The following is a 27209-nucleotide window of genomic DNA, read 5'->3' as shown; positions in this document are numbered from 1 at the left end:
TCTGTGGGAGAGACAAAAATGAGTTTTCCATCCTGCCCATTTAGATCAGGGGTGGCAAATTTGTCTGGTCCTGTGGGCCAGAAGAATGACATGGGGTCAGTCCATGGGTTGGCTCAGGGGCACAGATCAGTCCTGCATGTCAGATCCAGCATGTGCCCTGGACTGGTCACTCTGGAACCATGCTGCATGTGATGCCTGTTCCAGTGCGCATCCGCTTCATGATGGATCCAGTGCATACCGCTGGAGCAGCCAAAGTTGGCGCCACATCCATATACAGTGAGTGGGTGCTCCAAATAGCACAGTCCCAAACGAGCCATTCCAGGACTGCACTGAATACAGCATCTGCTCTGGCTGCTCCAGGACTGCTGCATGTAGCACCCACTCCAGCACGTCTTCTCCATGCTGGATCCAGTGTATGTGGTGCCTGATTTAATAGATTTTCATAGATTTCATAGACATTAGGGCTGGAAGGGACCTCAGAAGATCACCAAGTCCAGCCCCCTGCCCCAGGGGCAGGAAGTCAGCTAGGGCAAAGGATCTCAGCAAGATAAGTGTCCAAACGTTTCTTAAAAGTGTCCAGAGCAGGTGCTTGCACCACCTCTGGAGGGAGTCTATTCCAGGCCTTGGGGGCTCAGACAATAAATAGGTTTTTCCTTATGTCCAACCTAAAACGGTCTTGGAGGAGTTTGACTGTTGGACTTTGGCATTCCTTGGGGCACTCTGCTGAACAGGTGTTCCCCCAGATCCTGATGCACACCCCTTATATAGTTTATAGGCTGCCACCAGGTCACCCCTGAGCCTGCACTTTTCCAGGATGAAGCGCAGCCTCTCTTCATAAGACCTGTTCTCATGCCCTCTGATCATGCACATGGCTCTCCTCTGGACTCTCTCAAGCTTCTCCACATCCTTCTTAAATTGTGGAGCCCAAGATTGGATGCAGTACTCCAGCTGCAGCCTCACCAAGGCTGAGTACAGCCGGAGGATGACATTCTGAGATTTGCTTGAGAAACATCTATGGATGCAAGCCAGAGTTTTGTTCACATTACCAGCTGTGACATCACATTGGTGGCTTATGTTCATCTTGTGGTCAGTCATAACCCCAAAATCCCTTTCGGCTATGGCTCACTGCTGAGCCTATAAGTGTGATGTGGGTTTTTTCCCCCAGCAAGGTGGAGTACCTTGTATTTATCTGTATTGAATGTCATCAGGTTTTTATCTGCCCACTGTCTAAGCCTGTCAAGGTCAACCTGGGTCACTAGCCTATCCTCAGGTGTGGACGCTATTCCCCAAAGTTTGGTGTCATTGGCAAACTTGGCCAATCTGCTTCTGACACTAGTGTCCACATCGTTAATAAAGACGTTGAAGAGTATGGGTCCAAGGACAGATCCTTGGGGGACACCACTGGTCATGGAGCGCCATGATGATTCACTTCCATTGACTACCACTCTCTGGGTCCCACCTCGGAGCTAATTCCCTAGCCATCGGACTGTGATGTAGCCAAGGCTGCAGTTAGCCAATTTTTCCATGAGGAGCTCATGGGACACCAGATGAAAGGCTTTTTAGAAGTCCAGATATATGATGTCAATCTCTTTTCCCTTGTCCAGGTGATATGTCACCTGGTCATAGAAGGAAATGAGATTGGTCAGGCAAGACCTACCTGCAAGAAACCCATGCTGGCTGTCTCCCAGGATGTTGCCATCAGTCAGCTTGTCTAGAATGGTCTCTTTAATAATTTCTTCCAAAATCTTTCCAGGGATTGAGGTCAAACTGATTGGCCTGTAGTCCCCCAGATCTACTTTCCTCCCTTTCTTAAAGTTGGGCACCACATTGGCCTGCTTCCAGTCTTTGGGTACTTCACCTGAGCACCACAGGTGCTCGAACATCCTTGCCATTGGCTGGATTATGATGCCTGCCAGCTCCTTAAGTACTTCAGGGTGCAAGCTATCAGGACCAAGTGACTTGAAGGTGTCCAGCCTCTCAAGGTGTTCCTTTACAAGGTCTACACGGATGCTGGGTATAAATTCACCTTCACCCTGGCCTTCCTGCATCATGCTAGGAGTGCGGTCCTTTTGGGCTGGTAAAAAACCAACACAAAGTACCTGTTAATAAGCAGATTGGCTTTTTCCTGGGTGTCCCATTTGGTTTAGCAGGGGTTCAATGTTACCCTTGCTTTTGTGCCGACTCCCCACATATCTGAAAAAGGACTTTTTATTGTCCTTCATATGTGTAGCCAGCTGGAGTTTGATTGCAGCCTTGACTTTCCTGGTTTGCACCCTACAGGTGCAGACCAGTGCAGAATACTCCTCCTTTGTGGTGATTCCTGTCTTCCATCCTTCATAAGCCTTTCTTTTTAGATGTAGGAGGTCCACAAGTTCCCTGCTGAGCCAAAGGGGTTTCTGTGTCCTTTTGCTACCTTTCCTTCGAGATGGGATGGACATCCCTTGTGCTTTCAGGATTGCTCCCTGTCAGGCTCCTGAGCTTGTTGCTGCTTCAAGTAATGTGCTGGATACAGCATGGAGTGGATACACATTGGAGCAGGCACCGCATAGTTCTGGAGCAGCTGGGGTGGGTAGCACAGGGCTGTCTAGTGCACCGCACATGATTGTGGGTCCACTTAAGAGGGTTTTGGATGGCCTCAAACAACCATCATGTAACAAAAACAGTTTTTCATTAAGATGACTGGCATTAATTATGTTGACATACTTCAGTTATTAGAGGTTCCATACCAGCTCTTTCATTATTTTGCCTGAATTCTCCTACCATAGAAGTCTAGACCATTTCATTCAGACTCCCTCAGAAGGGGACACTTACAAGGAACAGTATTCCAATGTAAACAGAAACCAGTCTCCTAAAAAATTCTGTGAAAAAATGGTAGGGGAGGAGGGACCATTTTCAGAAAGGTTATCTCTGCTGATAATCACTCTGCACAAATAAATTTCTTTGTTGACCTACGTGGAAGCAGGAAATCGAGGAGCAGTTGAGTTGGGGTAGAATAGGTAAGAATAGTACAATTTCGTATAAACATTTTTATAATAATGTCCCATCTCTTAGGGCATTTACTGCAGGGAAAAAGAGGGCAGGGATTACTGGACATTAGCTTCTCTGTATTAACTACCTGCATGCTTTCTCTCTGTATGTACGGTTAAACTTCAGTAGTTTATCCCTTTATATACCATTTCTTATTGTTCAGGTTGAAAGGACTTTACAGAAGAGGTTAGAATAACTGTTCTCATTTTAAAGATGGGAAAACAGAAGCACAGAGGAGGAGAAATGATTATTTGTACAAGGTAGTCTAGCAGAGGCCAAGAGCAAGGCAAAGAGCAGAATACAGTTCTCTCTAGTACTTAACCCCCTAAAACAAACTGACTCCCTGCAGCAAACAATACCAGGGACCTTTTGGTACAGTATTCTGTCTCTATATATGATTAGGAACAGGTGTTTCATAAGATGCTGCATGAAACTCCAGAATGGTCATTGATAGAATCTCATGCCAAGGGAGAGGTTTCTTCTTACTCATAGGCCCTATCTACATGTTACATTTAAGGTGTGATTAACCAGTTAATCATTCCTAAAGTGGTTACATGGCCAGATGTTCATTCAATTAATGGCATGATAAAAAGGAATAAGCTACAAAGATGCCAACTAGACATTGAGCCATTAACTACTACCCTCTTAACCCAATGATCCAGACAGTTTTCTATCCATCTTGCAGTCCATTCATCCAACCTGTACCTCCGTAGCTCACTTGTGAGAAAGTTGTGGGAGACCATATCTAAAGCCTTGCTAAGGTCAAGGTAGAGCACATCCACTGGTCTCCCTTCATTCACCAAGCCAGTCATCTCATCATAGAAGGCAATTAGTTTGATTAGGTATGACTTGCCTTTGGTGAATCCATGCTGACTGTTCCTAATCACAGATGGTATTATATATTAATATAACAATATATTATTATACATTCAATATCAATACAATACTGTAGATTGCTATATTTTGAAAAGCATGTGTGATGGTATTTTCTTACAATAATTTGCTAAATATCATTTCCAAAAATAGTTATTCAGGATTCTCAAAGCGGTTTCTTACATGTTGCATAATCCTTCAGTTTGCAACTTTGGAATATCATTCCCCTCCCAATCTGTCACTTCATTTTGGAATCCTTTCAGACAGCTGACTTATTTGGACAGTGATCTACAGGAGCTGGCTTGAAACTCTTTGAATGATGCAATGATTCAAGTGGTAAAGTCATGTTAAATGAGTAATCCCCATAGCAGATTTTTAAGACTTTTGTTTTAATAATCTCCTAAACAACAACAAAAAGAAGCAATATAATAGCATAGCTAGCAAGCCATCTTGTTGAATTAGGCTTGTACCCAGTCTGTATTGGAACAGAAGAGAGTTCTTGTAATAATTCATGCTAGTTCACTTTAGAATTGAATTGCAAGCCAGATTTGGTGCAAATAATTCTACAGGGGGACATGCAGCAGCTCTTGAAGCAGCTGTGGCCTGAAAGACTATAATTCCCAGCATGTAGGACTTTACTTTTATCTGGTCATCCAACTTTCAGTTGATATGTTCTTCAACCATGTGCTGTGTATCTCCCTGGGGAGTATCTCAGAGGAGCTGACAGCTTGCATTTCCTGCTTATCTCTTCCTGTATAAGGAAGTTAGAGGTTTAAAATTATTACATTCACTTACAGATCTGCTCCTGCTTTTGTGTCAGTACATTTCAGAGATTTCTAATGATTTTTCCTCCTCTCCTATTTCCATTTATTTTCTTTTGCTTCAAAATGCTGATGTATTAGGAAGAGAGGGGAGTTTGTTGTACCATTTTAAGTCATGTAAAAAGATTGTTGAGCTTCCAGTGAGTGCAGTGCAGTGTAAGATTCCTTGGTAGTTTAACTACTAAAAAAATCATGAGTGTTTGCTTTTAGGACTGCATGTTCCTATAAGATGTCTTAACTGCATAACCATCACTCCTGATTGAGGTGTTTTTGAATCTATGGCTGGATTACACATGTGATTACATTAATTTTATCTTAGGACTTGATTTTGAGAGGAATTGCAGAGTAACAGCCTTGTTGAATTTTAAGGCAAGATCCTGGTTCATTTTTCTCTTAAATGGAAACTTATAGAATCATAGAAAATTAGGATTGGAAAGGACCTCAGGTGGTCATCTAGTCCAGCCCTTTGCTCAAAACAGGACCATTCCCAACTAGATCATCCCAGCCAAGGCTTTATATAACTGGGTTTTAAAAACCTCCAAGGATGGAGACTCCACCACCTCTATGGGTATTACACCACCTCTCTGGAGATACCACTACCTCACTGTTACAGTGCTTTACTCCTCCCCTAATATCTAATGCAACTTTCCCTTGCTGTAGTTTGAGACCATCACTCCTTCTTCTGTCACCTGCCACCGCTGAGAACAGTTTAGCTCTATCCTCTTTGTAGCCACCCTTCAGGTAGTTGAAGGCTGCTATTAAATCCCCTCCTCAGTCTTCTCTTTTCCAGACTAAAGAAGCCCAGTTCCCTCTGCCTCTTCTCACAAGTCATGTGCCCCAGCTGTTTATCCATTTCTGTTGTCCTCCACTGGACTCTCTCCAGTTTGTCCACATCCTTTCTGTAGTGGGGGTCCCAAAACTGAACACAATACTCCAGATATGGCCTTACCAGTGCTGAATAGAGGGGAAGAATCACTTCCCTTAATTTGCTTACAACACTCCTAGTAATGCAGCCCAGGATGCTGTTAGTTAGCCTTCTTCACAACGAGGGCACACTGTTAGCTTCTATTCAACTTATTGCCCACTGTAACCCCCAGGTCCTTTTTTGCAGATCTTCTGCTTAGCCAGACTTTGCACTTGTCCTTATTGAACCTCATGAGATTTCTTTTGGTCCAAGCCTCCAGTTTGTCTAGGTCTCTCTGGGCGCATCTACACAAGACACTGAATGCACTGAAGGCAACTTCCTGAGGGAAAGCCGGCGTGGGTTTGTTGCGGGTAGGTCTTGCCTGACCAATCTCATCTCCTTCTACAACCAGGTGACATATCACCTGGACAAGGCAGAAGAGATTGGCGTTATATATCTTGATTTTTAAAAAGTTTTCGATCTGGTATCCCATGATCATCTCATAGAAAAACTGTCCAACTGCGGCCTTGGCTACATCACAGTCTGCTGGCTGGAGATTTGGCTTTGAGGTCAGACCCAGAGAATTGTAGTTGAGGGAAGTCAATCATTGTGGTGTGCCATAACCAGTAGGGTCCCCCAAGGCTCCGTGCTTGTGCCTATTCTTTTCAATGTCTTCATTAATGATGTGGACATTGGTATCAGAAGTGGACTGGCCAAGTTCGCTGATGACACCAAACTTTGGGGTAAAGCATCCATAGCCGAGGACAGGATGATGATCCAGGCCGACCTAGACAGGCTCAGAAAATGGGTGGACAAAAACCTGATGGCCTTCAATGCTGAAAAATGCAAGGTACTCCACCTTGAGAAGAAAAACCCGCAGCATGCTTATAGGCTTGGCAGTGCTACGCTTGCTAGCACCATGGCCGAAAGGGACTTAGGGGTCATGATTGACCACGAGATGAACATGAGCCATCAATGTGATGTTGCAGCCGGCAAAGTGAGCAAAACTCTGGCTTGCATTCATAGATACTTCTCAAGCAGATCCCAGGATGTCATCCTCCTGCTGTATTTGGCCTTGGTGAGGCCGCAGCTAGAGTACTGTATCCAATTCTGGGCTCCAGAATTTAAAAAGGACGTGGAGAAGCTTGAGAGAGTCCAGAGGAGAGACATGACCAGAGGGCCGGAAAACAGGCCTTATGAAAAACAGGCTGAGAGCCATGGGAGTCTTCAGCCTGGAAAAGCGCAGGCTCAGGGGGGACCTGGTGGCTGCCTATAAGTATATAAGGGGTGTACATTAGGATCTGGGGGAATGCCTGTTCACCAGAGCACCCCATGGGATGACAAGGTCAAACAGTCACAAACTCCTCCAAGACCATTTCAGGCTGGACATAAGGAAGAACTTCTTTACTGTCTGAGCCCCCAAGGCCTGGAACAGACTGCCACCAGAGGTGATGCAAGCACATACTCTGGACTCCTTTATGAGTCAATTGGACATTTATCTTACTGGGATCCTGTGACCCCAGCTGACTTCCTCTCCCTGGGGCTGGGGACTGGTCTCGATGATCTTCCGAGGTCCCTTCCAGCCTTAATGTCTATGAAATATAGTCTATTCATCCCACCCTTATCTCCTTAGCTTAATTGTGAAAATGTTGTGGGAGACCATATCAAAAGCCTGGCTAAAGTAAAGGTGTGGCACACAGGAATAGAAACAAACTCATCCCAGAAGCTCTTCTTCTGTCTGGTGTATCTAGAAATTGCCTCCTTGTATTATCAGCATCCACAGGTGGGTTGAGCTTACATTATTCTGCCTTACTAGTATATTGCATTAACTACTGCCAGAGATAGGAGTTATTCAAGCTTCTTTCTAACACTCTTTTTAGAGTTCTTGCATTTAATAATCATTGGATAAAGTGGATGAAGAGCAGTGCACTGGGGCAGTTACTAGCTTTTTTGGAGTAAGGTTCCTTCCTAGAACTGAGGGTTTACTTCCTTTCAGAGCTGTAGCCGTTTCATTAAGCCTCACACCCTTTGGCTTGGTCTCTTCCTCTTGGCCCCACATATCTCTTTCTCTTAGGTGCCCGGGGGTCAGTTTCCAAAGGAGGGCTGGAAGGATGGTCAAGTAATACTTGATCTGTGGTATGGTGGTTAGGGCATACACAGGTTTATACTGTGGAGGGGCTTAGGTTTCAAGTTTCTTGGGCAAGTGCTCTGCCTCCTCAACTCCTGGGGACAAAATTAGGATTCACATATGTGCCCAGCCAGTATAAGCAAGCCTACTGTGCTTGCTTATACACTTGCTTATGCAATCACAGTATAGAGGCAGGGCCAAAAATGCTCAGGTATGAAGCTAGGAAATTGCTATTCAAGTGTCCAAAGGGAAATAAAATGCTGCCTGTTATATACCCTTCTTGCCTATCCTTTATAAAAGAAACATTTTGAGTCAGGTTCTACTTACCTATTGGGTGTCTAAGGGGACTTAGGGATGTTAATATGATTCTGTTCCACCTGTTCAAGTCCCTGAAAAATCCATTGTTGCATTTGCTTTCATAAAACACCATCAACTGACCCTTATGACTTGGAAAGAAGGTGGGGAAAGTACAGTAAGGAGGAGGCAGACCCACCTACCCTTTGCACATTTTTTTCAGGAACTCACAGTAGAATAGAATTACACTTAGAAGCCTAAGTCCACTTTTGTGCCTAAAAGGTAGAATAGAATCTGGCTCTCAATGTTCTCAATATCAGACTGTCTTGAATGCATCCGCAGCAATTTGTTAAGCATTTTTGCTTCTTTCTTTGGAGTGTTGTTTTTTTTATTTGCTGGAACATGTGGGCATTGGGACACTGCTCTGCCAACATCTCCTCTGTATGCAAATAATATGGTTTTTAGGTCTTGGATGTTCTTTATCTGTTTAGTTCCTTCCTTTCCTAATAAATAAATTTATGTAGGGACCAAGTGTTCACCAAGAATCCTCTTGGTGTTTTTACTTGCTCTGTTGTTCTCTTTCCATTTTAGAACCCGGATATAGAAAGGCAGAAGGCAGGACAGACTGGCAACTTTAGAGACCAATGGTTCAGAAAGACATGAGCTTTTGTAGGCAACAGCCTACTTCAAGCTAACTCTGAACCCTTTAGTCTTTAAACTCCCGCCCTGCTCTACCTTCTGACTGACAAAAACAGCTCTCTGGAGATGCAAAGAGAATTAGCAAAAGAACTTTCTTACCTGTGATGCAACTGCTTTTGGAATACTGTGTTTAGTATTTGGTATCTCATTAACAAAATACACTGACAAAATGGATTCATAAAAGAGAAATAGAAACAGTAGAAAAGGCTGATATCTTAGAACAGACTAAAGCAGCTCACATCATACTGGCTGTTAAGAAGCCAAAGTGAAATTTTGTTTCTGGGATGGTTTCATGCCTCTTGGGAGGCATAGGAGTGTTCATGGATATGGCAGGATCTGCCTCTGAGAGTGGGCACAGCACCTGCTGGTGACTGCATTGATCCTGCCCCACCTACTCTGGTCTCCCATCCTACTGCCTTTTCTTGGCTTGCCATTCTTTTTGATGATAAACAAATTTAATGTGGATTTGGAAGGCTGCCCTCAGAGTACCAAAATAAGCCTTGGGTGCTCCACATCACTGGGCTGCCTTGATCTGTTCCAATCTACCCAAGGTGATGTTCTTCCTGACTGGACTCAACGTGCTCCATCTCTGGGTTCAGGTACAGGGGCTTCTCCTGAACATGCTACACTTCTGTGTGGGGCTCAGGGATGGCCTGGACTGGCAAGCAGCTGCCTATCTTAGTATCCTTAGCCTTCACAGGTACCTGGTCCTTGACGGGGACCTTAACATCGCCCTAGAAACCCAGCGCTGCATGGGCAGGGAGTGGAGCCCAGCCACCACAGATGTCCTCAGGGGGGTCATCTCTGACCACTCCCTGATGAATATTTGGCATGCCTGCCATCCTAATAACACACCCTGTTCACTTTTGTCAGGATGGAGGAACATCAGATGCACCACTCCTGGTGTTGGCCAGGATCACACTGAACACCACCCAAGCTCATACCCCTGGCATCAGGCTGGCTCTCTTAAGCAACCACCAACTTGTCTATACTTGGGTCACTCTGCTACCCAAGCGCCTGGGGCCAGTGTACTGACACTTTAACAAGCAGCCTACTGGAAGCCTTGGGCTTTTCAGCAGCCTTCCAGGAGTTCTGACTGGCCTGGCACAAGCAGCAGCAAACCTTTCCCTCAGTGTGGAGGTGATGGGACATGAGGAAGGTGCATGTCCATGTCTTTTGCCTGGTTTCACCCAAGGGCACTCCCGGCAGAAAGAAGAGGCCAAGCAGCAGCTCAAGAGGGAAGTTTTGGAGCTGGAGAGGCACCTGGCCACCAACTTGGACAACCCATCCTTCTGTGGAAAGTGTTGGGAGAAGCAGGAAAGGCTCTAGGCTCTGGATGACTGTTGTACTTGTGGCGTGTTTATACGATTGTGGATCCAGCTCAGGGAGATGAACCATGGCTCCCACTTCTAGGCTCTGGAGAAGAAGGGTACCAAGAAATACATCACTTGCCTCCTGGCAGAGGACAGAACCCCCTTCCTGAATCCTGGTGAGCTGCATGCAAGGGCAAAGGCTTTCTAATGCAGCACTCTTTTCACCAGATTTGACAAATGCTGAGGCCCACCAGGTTCTGTGGGAGGGCCTACCACAGGCTGGGATTGGCTGGAGAGTCCTCTCATCCTGTCTGAGCTCTTGGATTCCAGTCCCACCTGATTTCCACCAACAAGGCCCCGGGCAAGATGGGCTGTCCATGGAATTCTACTGTTCCTTCTGGGACATCCTCAGCCCAGACCTTACTGCTGTCTGGGCCAAGTCCAAAGAGGACGGGGAAGGACTGTTCTGACTTTCCTGCCCAAGAAGTGGGACACCATTCTTGACATCACCACCACAACCTAAGGAACTGGTGCCGAGTCTCCCTCCTGTGCATGAACTACAAGGTTGTAGCAAAGGTCATTTTACCGCTCCTGAAGTCCATGCTGGCAGATGTCTGCCCCAACCAGACATACACGGTGCTGGGATGAACCGTTTTTAACAGCCTGTACCTGGTCCAGGACCTCCTTGAGCTTGCTCTTAGGGATGCCATTTGTCCTCATGTCCCTCAACCTGGAGAAGGTTTTTAACAGGATAGTTCAGGGGTACTTCACCAGCACACTGAGGGCATTCAGTTTTGGTCCCTGCTTTGTGGGTTTTCTCCAAGTGCTGTATGCCTCCTCAGAGTATCTGGTTAAGGTCAACAGGACACTGATTTTCATAGATTTCATAGACATTAGGGCTGGAAGGGACCTCGGGAGATCGTCAAGTCCAGCCCCCTGCCCAAAGGGCAGGAAGTCAGCTGGGGTCATAGGATCCCAGCAAGATAAGCATCCAATTTACTCTTGAAGGTGTTCAATGTAGGTGCTTGAACCACCTCCGCTGGCAGACTGTTCCAGACCTTGGGGGCTCGGACAGTAAAGAAATTCTTCCTTATGTCCAGCCTGAAACGGTCTTGCAGGAGTTTGTGACCGTTCGACCTTGTCATCCCTTGGGGTGCTCTGGTGAACAGACATTCCCCCAGATCCTGGTGGTCACCCCTGATAAACTTATAGGTGGCCATCAGATCACCCCTGAGCCTGCGCTTTTGCAGGCTAAAGAGTCCCATGGCTCTCAGCCTGTCTTCGTAAGATCTGTTTTCCGGACCTCTGATCATGCGCGTGGCTCTCCTCTGGACTCTCTCAAGCTTCTCCACATCCTTTTTGAATTGTGGAGCCCAAAACTGGACGCAGTACTCCAGCTGCGGCCTCACCAAGGCTGAGTACAAGGGGAGAATGACGTCCCGGGATTTGCTCGAGAAGCATCTATGGATGCACGCCAGCATTTTGGTCGCTTTACTAGCCGCAGCATTGCATTGGAGGCTCATGATGGAGCCCATCCCATTAAGGCGAAGAGTATGTCAAAGCTGTCCTCTGTCAGGCTAACTCTATGCCATTGCCCTCAAGCAGATGGCAGGCCTGGTGTTCCAGGACCAAGCCATAAATAGTTCTTTTGACATATGCAAATGATGTGCTCCTTGTCTAAGATGTGGGTGGCCTGGTGTAGGTGGAGTCCCGCCAGTTCATCTAGTCATCAGCCTCCTCTGCCCGGGTTATCTGGGACGAGCTCAGGCCTGACAGTAGGTGGCAGGTGGGCTTGCTCACCTGTGCCCCAGGGCATCTGCTGGAGTGTGGACTCACTGCTGTACCTGGTCCCCCAGCCACCCCTCCCCACCAGGGAACTGGTACCAGTGGGAGGTCAAGGTATTTGAGTGGCTGCAGACATGGACAGGGCTGCTGCTTTGCCTCTTCCTCCATGGGAGGGTGCTGCTCATCAACCAGCTCATTTTGTCCATGCTCAGGCACCACTTCAACATGCTGCCTGTGACCATGTATCTTCTAGCCAGTCTCTAGAGATGGGTGCAGGGCTTATTCTAGCCAAGACAACACTGAGTCTTTGGAAGTGTCCTTATCTCTCCTTGTGCAAGTGTGAGCAGGGTCTAGTCTGCCTCTACAGCCAGAGCCACACCTTCCACCTTCAAGTCCTACAGAGGCTACCTTACCATAACAGTAACGAGGTGGCGTGGTACCTAATAGGACATGCCTTCCTCCACTGCCTTTGAGGGTTCTGATATGACCAACAGCTTTTCCACGTGCGAGGCCTCCCCACATGAGACAGTTCTACCAATACCCCCTCAGGGCATGGGATGTCATCTCTACCTCTGGGTCCCCAGACACGGTTGCCCAGGGCACAGACCTTCTAGCCAAGGCCATGCTGAAAAATCCACAGGTGGCGGTGCTGGCAGCTGGGGTTCCCTTGGTGTGCTGGAGGATGATCCTGGCCAGCATCACCCATATCTTGTACCTCCTGGATTATTCCAGGCAGGGGTGGGCAGATCCTTCTGCACTGGCTCAGTGCATGGAGTTGTCCACAGTGTGCATGCCCTGCACTTACTCCAGGAGGTCAAGGCTTCCCTGCCAAAAACTGCCCTCACCTACGGTATCCTGCGCGAGGGCAGACCCCACCTACGGTATCTCCCAGCACCCCCTGGAGCTTGTCATGGGGCCCGTGCCTCAATAGGTTCCACTGTACCACATCAGCAGGCGAGGGGATAAAAAACCAGTCTGCTTTCATATAGCCCATTCCAACCAGCTCTACATGCTAGTGGACTGCATGCTCTACCAACTTGTCCTCACATCCCACCCAGACACCAAGTGACAGGACATCCATAGTGAGGCTGAGTATCCCTGGTGAGTCATCCTCATCTCACCAGCCACTGGGGACCTCAGCTAACAACACCTCCATGGAGCCATTGCCATGCACATGTATCTGGTGCACTTTATGAATACCCCCGACACCTGCCTCTTCTGTCAGCAGAGGGAGATCCTGGCACATGCCCATTTTGAGTGATCCAGGCTGCAACCCCTTCACCACGTCCTCAAGAACCTCTTGCCAAGCTTCTGGCTTCACTACTCCCTGCACCTTTGTTTATGCATTCCTCATCCAGGGCCCCATCGAATCCCAGGTCCTCCTGGTCAGCCTCCTTCTGGCTGTAGTCAAGCTTGCCATCTATCTGACCAGGAAGGAGGCTATGGCTGCAGAGACCGCTGATGACTGTGAGGCTGTCTTCCTGTCTCTCATCCACACACAGCTCTGGGCAGAGTTTCACTAGGCAGCATCCACTGCCTCCTTGGACTTGTTTGAGGGCCAGTGGGCATTAGCCAGTATGGTCTGCTCAATGTCCCCCCTTGGAGCACTTGTTATGAATGTATGACCATCGCTCCCATCTCTGTTTTCACATTTTTTGTCCCATGAAATCGCTTGTTATACACTTACTGCCCCTTCTTCAGAAATAGGGAGGGCCTTGCAGTTTCTGAGTGGGCTTAGCCCACAGACTGCTTGTGTAAAAAGTAGGTCCTACCAGTTGGCCTATCTGGGGTACCTTATTACTCTATTAATTCCTCTCTTCAGGAAGCATTTGTTCCCACAACTTAGGTGCAGAGTGACTCCCTAGCCCTGAAGCCAGGCCTAGATACCTACTAGCTGCATTCCCTTCTGGTCACCTGATCCCTGTGTCTCAGAGCTAGGCACGTGGGTTTCCCATTAATGAATCTACAGGCTTGTTTCTCAGCCACCTGCCTCTCAGTAAGCAGAGTCACAGCCCTGTGGCCAGACTCTTCTAATCAAGCATTCTCTGCACCACCTTGTGGCCAGGCCAGCTTTTTTGTGAGCTGTCTTCCATAATGCCTTGCAGCCCTGTCATTCTGCTGTTTGGCTGTATGCTCAGTAGCAGAGGGTACTCATTTGCCCAGTTTTGGCAGCCTGCTCAGCTCTGCTGCAACTGTACTTTAACACACTTTCTGGAGCCCCGCCCTGCAGCCCTTTTACCAGCTTGATTCAGGTAAGTGGCCTGGAGCTTTGGAGCTATTACTCTATCTTTTTGGCTGCCTATTTCTCTCAGCTGGCCCTCAGTTAGCTGTTGTCTTTTCTGTTTAAAGTCATAGGGTTTAGGGGCCCCTCTTACAATGGGCCTAGGATATCTTGACTTCCTCTTTCCTCCATATATTCACTGAAGGCACCCACACCCTCCAGATGTCAACTACTGGGCTTCTTTCCTTTTAAACATACATCCAGACCTGATAGCCAGCTCAGACATCACAAGAATGAATCTATCAAGTTTGCATCTCTCCTTTATGGGCTCATGGGCTTTGGATACCATGTCACATTGAGCAAAGTAATACCATTTACATTTTTTCTCTACCAGCGTTATCTGAATAAGTATGTTATGTATCAGGTTTGGATAACAGGTGTCTTACAGGCTATAAACAAATGTCACCAAATGAATGGGTCAGCATGTCAGGCTGTGTCCCAGCTTCATTGGTCTGCTTCAGAGTACCTTCAGTCTGTAAATCCCTTGGAGACCCAATACCTTCAAGAGCACCTAAACAAATGAGGAGAAACAAAACAGTTCCTATAGTTTGTTTTTCTAGGGAAAGAAGGTAATGCTTAGGGGTGCAAAGTAGAGATTAAAAATAGTTATTTCAAATAGCTTCATTTTGAGCATATGATACAATGAATCTTCACAAAAAATTATGACTGATTTTTTTCTTGATTTTGCAGCAAGGAAAACTTGCACACAGGTGAATCAAAGCCTGTATTTCCAAACATAACTCAGATTTGAGTGCCTCTTTGTTTAGGTTCTTTGAAGCTAACAGGAAGTTTCATAACAACCACGGTAGAACAAGCCCTTAGTATCTAGACATGCCTTGACTATACAGTGATACTTTTTAGGTCTGCTCCCACTTCTGTATACTGAGATCTATGCCTTCTCTTCCTTTTGCAAACAGATTCTTCAGTTTGTAAATAATAAATATGTAAGTCAGACCTATCACTGTTCAGGTGGAAATGATTCCCAGTCTTTTGCTTGTGGTAGAATCTAGGTAAGGGCTCTTTCTTTCAAATAACTCAACAAAATTATATATTAAAAATCACAGCCAGGGGTTTTTCATTAAGGTGATATGCAAAGATTGATAATAGGTTTGTATGTATTTCCTTTCTCTGGATGTATAATTCTGCTCATCAATAAGTCTAGTCCCATCTGTACTCTGTTGGGGTTTTTTTGGAAGACTTTTTTGGGTGTCTGGAGGACTAATTGCATTGTGATCTGACAGTTGTCTGGGAAATGAGGCCTGAGTTACTGAGAGAGAAGAGCTTTATTTAAAACCCTTCATTTATTGAAAATTTATTCTGAAAATATCCATTTAACTAAATACTCAACAGTTGGCAGAGAGGGGCTGTGCTGGGGATTCCCTTCCTGTCCTCCACTCCATTGCTCTGCTGAGGAATAAGAAAATTCTCCTTCTGGTTCAGTATTTCTATAAGGAGTTCTTGAAAAACAGAGAAGGCAAGACTTTGTATACACAAGATTTCTGACATAGAAAAACAAACTAGAAAATTAATAATAACACAAGATTTCTGACGTAGAAAAAAATAGAAATTTAATAATAACCCTTAACAGCAAGAAAGGACCAAACCCCATTAAAAATTTGGTTTCAGTGTCAGCTTGGAGCCTAGCCCTCAGAGTGATTGGACAGCTCGCATAAAGACTACCTCTAGGGATGCTTCAGCACATTCCCCACGGGTACTAGCAACTATAAACATATTTCCCCGTGTTTTTCCTACTCTTTTTGCTGGATATTGTTTGACTATGCTTCCTCTTCTTGTTTCAGCCTGAAAGGATAGACCCCAGTGCATCAAGGCAAGGCTACGATGTTCGCTCAGATGTCTGGAGTTTGGGAATTACATTGGTATGTGTGTGGTTTTATGAAGTTCTGTGAAACAAGGCTTCCTATCAGGTGTCATAGGGCTTCACTTTACAAGGTAATAGAGTAGGCCATGTTTCCAAAATGAATGCGTTTATAGCAAAATTCAACCCCCTTTGCTGTGAGTGGGGACTTTAGAGCCCATTTACATACCAAGATGTAAATAGACACCTACAGAAGGCTGAAGAATTCAATTCCTTATAATATAGATCTGTGGATCAAAAGTAATGTCTTACAGCCTAAAAATGATCAGCAGAAAGAGCATGGATTTTGAAGGACTTTTCTCTTTAAAAATTCACGTGTAGAGAAACACTGAGTATGATATATTAGGGAGCCATGGCACCAGGGCTGCATGAATAACATATTCACAGTCCCAACTTCAGGCGGACTTTAACAAATTCTACAATAAATCTTAGACACTGGTCCCTTTCTAACTTTGGCACTGCTACATGCCTGCACTGATGTCTTTGGAAAACTTTTATTCTTAGGCTGGGGAGTTGAGGAGTACATAGTTAAAAGCAAATAGAAAAAAATTCTGGAAGTGTCTATGTAAGGAGCTACTGCTAACATGCCGTCTTTCCCTCAATGTTTGAAATGCTCATTGCTTCATTCTCCCAAAGGAAAATATCAGTGTTGCACAGGGACTCTAGGACACTAAGGTGGAGAATCTAATTTCACCTTTATGTGCCTCAGTGCATGCATGCACCTTACTTACATAGCCACATAAGTGTAATTTTCAGCACTTACACAGATTTTAAACTCTGTTTCCACTTTCCTAGCTCTGCTTGCCCTGGACTTCCCCTGTGAGCATGCTCAGAAGACTCCACTATAGCCACACAGTGGTAGAATAGGTTTGCCTGGATACAAGCATTACTCCCAGAGCTCTAGCTCTGGCTCTGGCTCTGGCCTCCACTTCCAGTGGAGCAAAAGCCATCCCACTGCTTTTTACCCATTTTATCCAGCAAATATTAAAGGCAAGCTGCAGAAGTCACTGGGGATAGAGGCCAGAGTCCCACCCCTCTTCCAGGATAATGTCCACTTTACCAAGTCATGTTTCCTCTGGCTTTCACTTCTCCTGGCCCCACATAGCTTCCCTGTTGGCTGCTGAGTGAACCAGCTTCAGCTGGAGGGATGGAGGGTGCTGTGAGCAGTGCCCAGCCCTTGGCCTGATGACTAGAGTATTTTGCTGTTAAGTGGGAGGTGCTGGTTTAAACTCCCTCTGGGTTAGGGGGTTTTAAATCCTGATAGTATCATTCTTAGCAAATGCCTTAACCAGTAGACTCATGGATTAAAAGGGGAGGATCTCCCCTTTCTCCTCTGTTTTGTTTTGGGCTGTTGCTCAGGTACCTGGATGATACTATGCTGTCACAGAGGGAAACAGAATCTAAAATCTGTGTAAGTACCAAAAGTTGCACTTATGCAACTAATTAAACATCCCATAGGTACACAAACATGAAATAGGATTTGGGTCTAAGAACTGAGGTTTGTGGAAGGGAGTAAGGAGCTGAAGAATTAACTCACCCTTGCTTTGTAAGTTTTCAAGGATGATGCATAGATTGTCCTCTCCTAATTAAACACATCCTTTGTATTACTTATTGTTACCCATCTGGCATTGTTGCTGTCTCTTTCCAGTATGAGTTGGCCACAGGGCGATTCCCATATCCCAAATGGAATAGTGTATTTGATCAGCTGACACAAGTAGTAAAAGGAGACCCACCACAGCTGAGTAACTCAGAGGAAAGGGAATTCTCCCCAAGTTTCATCAACTTTGTCAACTTGTGGTAAGTGTTTCCTACTTGAAACATTTGCAATTGGCTAGCCATGTTAATATGATAGAGCTAGCAAGAATTACATGCCTAATCTTTCCAAATCAATTTTATGTACATGGAGTGTTTTGGGCCTGCAATATTAGAGTAAATTCCCCTTGCATTCTGTCTTTGGAAGACCAAAGAATGATCCATGACAATCTACATCCAGGCAGAAGGGTGGAAGGTAGACCTATGGGACTTTCTTTCCAGGAAGCAATAGGGAGAAGATTCATAATAGTTTTTATTTAGGGAAGGCAGGATATTACCCATGGCAGTAAGTCTGCATGACTTGGGTCAGGGGCCCAGATAAATAGCCTGTCTGTCTGCATGGTTAAAGCAGGGCCCAGGAGCATCTGTTTTTCTGCAGGCAGTATTGATGGGCAGTTGGGAGTCAATCTGTATTTACAGCAGGAGTTGAGATCCTTTGTAGTCTTTCTGCATTATGAAGATCAGTCTGCTCATCTGTCAGGGTTGGGTCCACGCCTTTTGGTGATCAGACCATCTGTCTGACAGCCATTGGGCTCCAAAGCAATCAGTCGGTATGTAGGGTGGGATCAGAACTAGAACTGACTGGGAATGCTCTAAAAAGCAGTTTTTCTTCAGAAAATTGTAGCTTATTGAACCTGAAATATTTTATAGAAATATAGTTTTGTCAAATGTAATAGAACATCCGAATATTTCCATCAGCACTACTGTTTCCTGTGAGCTCACCTAGTTGCCTACTGGAGGGTCAAAGCTTCCAGAATTTGTAGCTGCAGGGCAGCCCCACCAGGTGAAATGTCCCATACCACAGACTTCAGGGCTTCCAGTTTCCATATCAAGCCTCAGGAACTGTGGGATTCCCTCATTAGACAGGACTTGATCCCCAACTCTGCAGCAGAAATCCTTCAAGTCCTGAGGACTCTGGCTGGAACTGGGTCTCTGACTTTTCAGACTTCCTGCCACAGAGCAGGAGCAGAGCTGAGGTTCAGAGCAGGAATGCTTTTTTCCCCAAAATTCCACACAAAAAATTCCACATAATGAAAATTCGGACTTTCAGCCAGCTCTAGTCAAGACCCATGACAGTGTGCCAAAGGGACATAGAGCAACTGACCTCTTCTTTGGTGTTAGTTCTCTTCTAGTTCCACTGATTTTCCTCATACCATAACCTTTCACTATAGAAAATAAGACATTTGAAATATTTGTTGTTTTTTTTCTTTTGAGTAGAGTAAGGTTTAAATCCTTTTTCTCTTCAAGGCATCTAAGTGCTACTTACAGCATATGCACTATGGTTCGTATGCACTATAGCAGTCTTATTTGGCTCAAATGAGTGCCTAATTGCACGCATATCCCTGAAAGTGTGGTCAAGAGGTTCTTCTCTCCTTTTAATCTAATAGCTGAGTGGTTAGGACACTTGCCCAGGACCCAAGGGGGTTTGAACTCATGTTTGATACTTAGTCTAATGCCTCAACCACCAAACCAAGGGCTAGGCAGGGTCAGAAGTACCTTTTTTTCTTTCTATTGCAGCTAGCTCACTGGGCAACCAAAAGGGGAAGAAATGCAGGGGCAGAAGAAGAGCAGGCCAGAGGGAACCTGGCTCAGTTATTTCGTCAACTAAGTACTTCCCTGGAAGGGAAGGAGGTCTACTCCAAGTGGTGTTTCTTTTCTTTTCATGAAATAGTCACTAGATAAAATGTCTGGTTGAGAGATGTTGCAGGGCAGCCACAAAGCACGGGTCATCACCGGCTGCTGCCAACTATGGTGGTGTGATCAGACCCCTCCCAACAAAGGCAGCATTCAGGACTGCTGCCCTGGTTACCCCTATCAGTTATACTTCTGGTCTGGATAGCAGTGGGCGTAGGAGCAGAGCTGAGAACGTAGGGTCCCCACTCTCCCAGGGCAATGCCCATCTCACTGAATGAAATTCATGTTTTGTTCCTGAAATTCACGCTAAGGTGAGAAGTAATTAAATATGGTACATTATTGTATTTTTATTACCTTAAAAGCTTCAATTGGAAGTCAAGAAATATCAACCTTGGTACCAACATTGTTTCATGTATCTTACTTAGAAGGGCCATAAAACCTTAAAAACCCACCCTGCTGTGCAGTTTCCCTCCTATTGCTGTAACCAAGAGAAAGATAGGTGTGAATATATCATGCAGTGAAAGCAGTCCCTCCCAGACAGTATCTTGCAGGTGCAAAATACTGAAATAGAAACAAAAGATGAATTGACCAGATAGACTACCCTCACAACTGGATGCCATGTGTACCCAAAGTCCTCTCCCACCTGAACAACCCTCTGCACCTCCTCTTCTCTTTCTCTAGTTGTGGTTGTCAACTTGGTTACAATCTGCAAGCCGCAGGGACACACATGTACGGGAGAATAAGAAAAGAGCCAGAGAAGCATAGCTTTGTGAGAGGAAAGGTGTTGAGTGATTTCAGTTCCTGGCCAAACCTGCCTACCTTGTCCTTAAAGCATTTATTTGCCAGTGTGTGATTCTTGTGGTTTCTGATCTAGATGGTTCAGCCTGAGCTCTACTAGGGTCTCCACAGTTCATAGTCTAACCTAATCCAGGATCCAAAAGAGAGTCCTTTCCCTGAGCACCTAGGACACACTGTCCTCAGCAGGAGCTTTAGCATAAGGATATACCATCTTTAATGCTGTATTTATAGCTGTGCGGTCCATGCCAGCTTTTAATGCCTGTGAAGTACATTGAGTTTCTTGGCAATCCTTTAACACAGTACACAGGAAGACATGCAGGGTATTAGTCCTGTGTGAAGCAGCAAGTATTGGATTTGGATTCAGCTGATTCAGAGGGACAGCGATTCAATTCAGTAATTCAAATTACTGTCCCGATTTGGATTTGGAGATTGGGCACCAATTCAGAGATTTGGACTTAGGCTGAGCTGCGCTCCACAGGGTGGGTGGAGCCAGGGGTGCACTCTGGGTGGCAAGCCCCTGCTGCTGCTGGGCTGCACTCTGCAGGGTGGGCAGAGCCAGGGTTGTGCTCCTGGCTGCGGCTGGGGCTAGCCGCCCGGAGTACAACCATGACTCTGCCCGCCCCCTGGAGTACAGCCTGGCAGTGGGTGACTGGGGCTAGCCTCCTGGAGCACAGCCCTAGCTTCGCCTACCCTGCAGAGTGCAGCCCAGCAGCAGGGGCTTGCCACCCAGAGTGCAACTGTGTCTCTGCCTGCCCTGTGGAGTGCAGAGACCTGCCCTGTGGAGTGCAGGGTGGCTGGGGCTAACCTGGAGCACAGCCTGGCCCAGCCCACCCCGTGCAGATCCAGGGCCACACACCTGCCCCCATTCCCTCCTGGACCAGTGGTGAGAGCCTCTGGAGGAGTCACCAGAAGAGCAGCTCCTGGACCAGCAGCACGCGGTGGCAGGAGCCCCCCTCTCCAAATCCCGGGCTCCCCCGCCCCCACTGGGCAGCTTGTCCCAGCCCCAATCCTTCCTTCACTGTGGAGGGCATTGATCTGCACCCCCATCCCCCTTCCCTCCCTCCTCTGCCCACCACAACAGACTTACCAGCTGGAGGCAGCTGTGTCCAGTGTCATCAAGGACTGCCTGTATAGTCTATGGCCGAATCTCTCCAAATCGATTCGGAAGCTGCCGATTCGATTCGGACCTTTTCATGGGTCTCCCTATTCAGTTTGGATTCAGTGATTCAGCCACCGAATCACTGCCAAATCTCCTCCAAATCAAATCAGCTACCAGAGTGTCACACAGCAGTACAGGGTATCTTTGATGGGGTTTTCTAACCTCTCCTCATTCTCAGAGCTGTCTCCATTTCCCGTTCATGGCAGTGTTGTAGCCACACTTCCTAGCACATGTCCTCCCTCATTCTGCTATGGCAGATGCTCTTCTTTGTTTTCCTGGGGATTTTGCTGCCACCTGCCGGTTCCAAGCAGTTTGGTTATTGAAGGGGTTTTATTGAGATGAGACACTTTCCCTAGACATCAGTCTGTTAGCCTTCAGCTCAGGTGCTGCTGGACAGTGTGCATCTTTGGTCGTAGGGTCTCTTCTGCTCCCACTTGCTTCCTACCCCTCCCAAGTACTGTACTCTTTTTTTGCATGTATCCCCCTTGACCTCATTAACCCTTTCTGTGGCAGGGAAAGTGTTCAAGTGCTATTGCTTTGTGTAGTCCGTTTTCCCCAGGATTCTTCCAAGCCCTCTTGGCGTATATGTAATTTGGCTGGTGCCAGGAGAGCCTGAACAACCAGCTCCCCCAGAATGATGGCTTTTGTTCCCATCTGCCTTTTCCAGCTGAGAGTGCTCTGTATCAGACTTCTGTGGGGGGAGGGGTGTAAAGGGAAGATGCATGGGGGTGAGTCAATCCACGTTAACCAGGGCTAGAGAGAGCATGTTAGGGTGATTTGAGCCATTCAAGCTTTACAGCTTGTTTAAGAAGCCCAGGGAGGCTGTATCACTATTTCCTTCTGTTTCCAGCTGGATTGGAAGAATGGTTGTGCTCTAAAGTGCATCAGTCCCCCTCTCCCCATTTGTAAAATAACCATGAGCAAAGCCCACCTGAGAGCATCCACTTACACACTTCCTTCTCCGTACCTCCTTCCCTCCACCTTTTTTTCCCTCTAACCCAAGAAAAATGAACCACAGAATAGAATAGTAACTTCAGGCCTGAGAATCTGATAGGTACAACTGTTCGGAGACAGGTCTCTGGATCTGAGCCGTAGGACACATCACATGTGCTGCACAAATTAGGAAGCAAAATCTTCCTTCTCCAGCAAACAACAATCCTGGGAGTTATCACAATCCCAACACACTTCACCCACACTGCAAAGGAAGGAAGATTCATGCAGCACTACAGATCATGAAAATATCCTGTCTTTTTCCCCAGGAGCCAAATTCCTGGGCTCCAAATGAAAGTTGGGTTGTGAATGAGACGACCAGCACAGCTTGGCAGGCCCTGGGCCCTAGCTCCGCTACAGTGATTTTCTGTGTCTTGTCCCATACAACACTAACATTTAATTTCTTTGGAACACTTTTTACAAATCTGCCTTTTCCTAATTATCTTTCTGATTTCTTTAGCCTTACAAAGGACGAGTCTAAAAGGCCAAAGTATAAAGAGCTTCTGGTGAGTGTGGAGCAGAGGTGGGTTGGCGGGGGGGAACATGCTGTGCACCAATTGTAATTGTGTGATATTGGACACAATGGAATTAAAGCTGCAGATCTGGGTTTGAAAGTCCTGTTTTCTCAAGTGGCCAGCGCAGTGTGTGCTTAGAAAAGCTGAGCTCAGCAGGTTGATGGATAAAAGAGCTGGAGTGTCTGGAACTTCTGTTCAGTAGAAATCACATAGATTTTCCCCTCAGTGTAAGAACCTGAGAAATTAATCAACATTAGCCAAACAGCTGCTCTAAGCATGAAACACATACAGGAGCATTAGAGGCAGACAAGCTCCCCTTTCAGGTTTGTGATATTAAAGCACACAGAATTGTTACATGACAGCCCATCAGCTAACCAAACTCTCATAAGTCGATGCAGAAGCATGGACAGAAATGTGTCAGCATTACCCCTCTTCGCCTTCCCTCCTCCCAGACCACTGCACTCAGCAAGCTAGGTCAGTTGGCTGGCAAACTTTGCCACTTATTAAATCCCCACAGTGCATTCAGCACTTTGCCCAGGTAATGGGCACTAAAGTGCAAACATGAACATGTTCTTTGGAAGACCCAGAGGAAGTTGTTTGTCAGTTGGTTTTGCCTAGACAAAACAGCAAAATGTGTCCCACCCATTTGCTTCCACTCTGCACATTCCAGTTCCCAAAAACAAGGCATTTTAGCCACCTTAATGTGGTGCTGAGCATGCACGTGACATATGCTTTGGCCATGTTTATTGGCAAGCTCTCAGTAGCATAAAAATGTAAGTTAACCTTGTTTCCTTTCTGGCTTACAGAAACATCCCTTCATTCTGATGTACGAAGAGCGTACAGTGGATGTTGCATGCTATGTTTGTAAAATCCTGGATCAAATGCCCACAACTCCCAGCTCTCCAATGTATGTCGATTGATATTGCTGCTACATCAAACTCTAGAAAAAGGGCTGAGAGAAAACAAGCTGTAAAGAATTTTCATCACATATTGCAGTGTTTTTAATGCTCGCCCAGACACCATGTGCAATAATATTGGTGTTATTTCCATCATGTCTGTATATTATTGTCACATTTAAAGTGCATCCCTGTAATACCTGATCACACAGTGTTAGTGTTGGTCAAAGAGAGACCTCATCTTGCTCTTTTGTGGACATATTCATGAAATGTGGAAATAAGTACATTTATTTGTTGACCGTGATTGGATAGCACCTAAAATTCCTTTCTAGACTCAAAACTCAGAGGCTTCTCAGCAGCTACTGGAAAGATTTTTCTCTCAAACTCTTCCAATTATTGTTTAAGTAATAATAAAAACAAACACAAGTTAGGCATTTTCTGTCTGAACATAGAGACTTTGCTTGGAGAGAGAAGAACTTGCATAACCAACGCGAAGCTTTGCCTTCGGGAGCTAAAAGGCAAAGGAGGATTTTATTCGTCACAAAGTGCAATAGATTTACTGCTATGAAATTCTGTTGCTTTACAGTCACAGTGTATTTTCTGGGGACAGTCTGTTCAGCTGAACTTTCTGTTTAAAGAGAGATCATGTTAAATATAGTGAATATGTCTTTACCAAAAATATGTTGCATTGAAAGAGGCTAACATTAAAATATTCAAAGATGGGACATAATGTATTCTTCTCTCCTTTACCAAGCCATCCACTCTTCATTATAACTAGGTGTCCTGTAAATTGTTACATGATAAGATAAGACCTTGACTTGAAGAATTATTAAACTACTCAATTGAATTTAGTCTGCTTGTGACCTGATTTATAGCTGCACAGTGGCTTTGCTTTTACTTCCATAAGTGCAGTGTGCAAAATCTACAGCTGTTTTTGATAAGCCACAGTTGAATCACTCATAATTTTTCAGTCAATGTTTATCGACTGAAAAACATTGATAACCCCTTTTATCCAAAGTCCGGTATCTCTACTTTCTTATGGACAACCAATTCTGGCCTAGCAGCACTGCCTGTGATCAGACTAGACCAAATCTCAGTGTGTTTGATTCTATCCCCCCGATGAGGATGGTGGGATCCTCTGCCTCCTACCCCTCACCTTGGATCTATCTCAATGTGGTAAATTTCATTGCTGCACATAGGATGTTCTCATTTGTTTGTCTAATATTTCATTTTTTGTATGTACTTTCAGCCTATTTTGTGATCCTTGAACAGTCCTGAATGTTGTGTCATGGTCCAGATTGCACTTGAATTGTTCTGGTGCATGATGGTAGTCTGGGTACCCAGGACATTAGAAAGTATCTCTGGTTTCTGACTGGCCTTTAGCTTGTCCTAGAAAAACCATTCAAGATGTACTCTTCTGGCTGACATGAACTTTAGAGCTGATCATATACTGTTAATTTGGACTTGTTCAAACATAGTTTTTCATTGAAACATTTAGCTTTTTTTTTTTTAAATAATCTATTTTTAGATGTCTTCCAAAGACTGACAAACTGGAGCTTGTGGGGACCTGCAAAGTGATTTCTGGTTTCCATTTGGTAGTGTTTACTTGGTTGGCTTAGTCACATAGTAAGTAGCTGGGGCTTTGTCAGAAACTGAATGTTCCACTTTCAGAGAGAGTTCTGAAAAATTTAGAAAACAAAACCCAGCGGGTTAGAAACCCAATGGAAAGGGAAATGCTGCTGCACTAATTCCATTGTGTAGAAAGTTTCCCACAATTTCTACCAAACACAAAGGCTGTGACAATACAGAGAGCACTGGGTATGGTGCAAGGGCCTACACTGTATTATAACATCTGAGCTAAGAAGGGGTGAAGCAAAGCTGGTGGTCAAACAGAGGCTCTATGCTGTTGCTATACACTTATGGCACTTTTCCAGATTCTACAGTGATCTACTTGTGTGTAGGCTTGAGGTACTCACTTTGTTCCCTACTTGTCCTACACAATTGCCATTTGACGCCACAGAGCATTCACAGCCAAACCTGCTAGGCCTGATCCTATCAGGCACTGAGTTCTCTCAACTGACATCAAAAGTGATAGGAAATTAGTGTTCTTAGGACCCCATGGGCTTTGGCCGACAATGTATTGTACCCCAGAACACCCTGTTTTTGTCATTTGTAGCCATACCTTCATGGGGAATAAAAGCTTTGTCTGTCTAGGCCAGCAAGAACAAAGTCAGATTCTCTTAACTAATGCATTTGATTCTTACAGTTGCAGTTAATAAGATAATTTGAAAGTATTATCTATTCAAAACACCTAGAAAACAATATGTGCCGAATCATCTGATGCTGCCACCCTGGCATCATGCTCATGACAAAATGTGACTATCTAATGCAGTAATTCTTCCTCAGTCCCTCAGACCTGGAAATTTACAGCTATTGACTTGGTGATTCACTATATCCGAAGCCTTCTTCTGCAAACAGCTGTTGCCTTCCTATTCCCCTCATTCACACCTGATTTAAGTTGTGCTGTTTCTGCACCTGGCCCCATTCTATTGTCTTTAGCAGTATAACTGAGTTTCCATTCTGTTGGTGGGAAATGGAAATTAGAAGCTTTGAGTTCCTGATGTCAAAGCCAGGTTCAGAATGTGCTGTGGTGTAGATGATGGCTGTACAGAAAGGCAGATCTCATGTATTAATCATAGATTATTATAAACTATTAAGGGTGCAGCATTTATTACAATGTATCTTTATTAAAAAGGTGTATAGTGTTCAGAAGCTGTGAAAATAGTATAAGAACTGTACATTGTGAGCTCTGGTTATTTTTTTTCTTGTACCATAGAAAAATGTATAAAAATTATCAAAAAGCTGATGTGCAGGGATGTTGCCTTATTGTCTGTAAAATGGAGCTCAGTAACATAACTGCTTCAAAGAGCTTCAGAATATTTTATCCTATATTCTAGTTTGACTTCTTCTATTTAAGATATTATACATGGAATCAGAGTGTTTATGTAATAGTTCTATTCTTTTGCCTGCAGGTCAGTTGTAATAAAATTAGGATGCGACTGTGACCTTGTTATTTTTATTTTGTAAGGTCAAACACAATGGGAAAATTCAATAAAATCTATTGAAGTACACAAATCCCATCCCCTTCATGCAACCAGATCCTGGGGACATCCACCAGGAGTCATGCGGCATTTGTTTCTAAATCAGTTGCTCTTGAATAAAAATAAAAGGGTGTGGGGAAGACTGCTGTCTTCCTCCACTTCCTGCAATAGCAGGTACTCAGGTGGACTTTAAAGCAGGTGGCTCTTTGAAGAAATTCTCTGCTGCATAGGCCAGACAATTTACTGTCTTTAGGCACTGCATATGCTATTGAGAATGGCAAATGGTAAAGGCCATGCTGAGG

General features: G+C 45.3%; 1 protein-coding gene across 6 annotated transcripts in view; it reads left to right on the top strand.

Annotated features, from left to right (window-relative positions):
- MAP2K4 (mitogen-activated protein kinase kinase 4) overlaps positions 1 to 26871 on the top strand; it is a 201001-nt gene extending 174130 nt beyond the window's left edge. For all 6 annotated transcript variants that reach the window (XM_090059218.1, XM_090059219.1, XM_090059220.1 and 3 more), the window contains 4 exons: positions 15925 to 16002; positions 17650 to 17798; positions 22856 to 22901; positions 23717 to 26871. In XM_090059218.1, coding sequence (XP_089915344.1) covers positions 15925 to 16002; positions 17650 to 17798; positions 22856 to 22901; positions 23717 to 23830 — 387 coding nt within the window. In that variant the 3' untranslated portion in view covers positions 23831 to 26871. The remainder of the gene's footprint in view (positions 1 to 15924; positions 16003 to 17649; positions 17799 to 22855; positions 22902 to 23716) is intronic.
- The last annotated feature ends 338 nt before the right edge of the window (positions 26872 to 27209 follow it).

The sequence above is a fragment of the Crocodylus siamensis genome, chromosome 8 (genome assembly GCF_052110815.1).
Source record: "Crocodylus siamensis isolate JL-2025a chromosome 8, ASM5211081v1, whole genome shotgun sequence".
In the NCBI taxonomy this organism is placed as follows: Eukaryota; Metazoa; Chordata; order Crocodylia; family Crocodylidae; genus Crocodylus; species Crocodylus siamensis.
The sequence above is the reverse complement of the archived record's forward strand: the minus strand, read 5'-3'. Positions and strand labels throughout refer to the sequence as shown.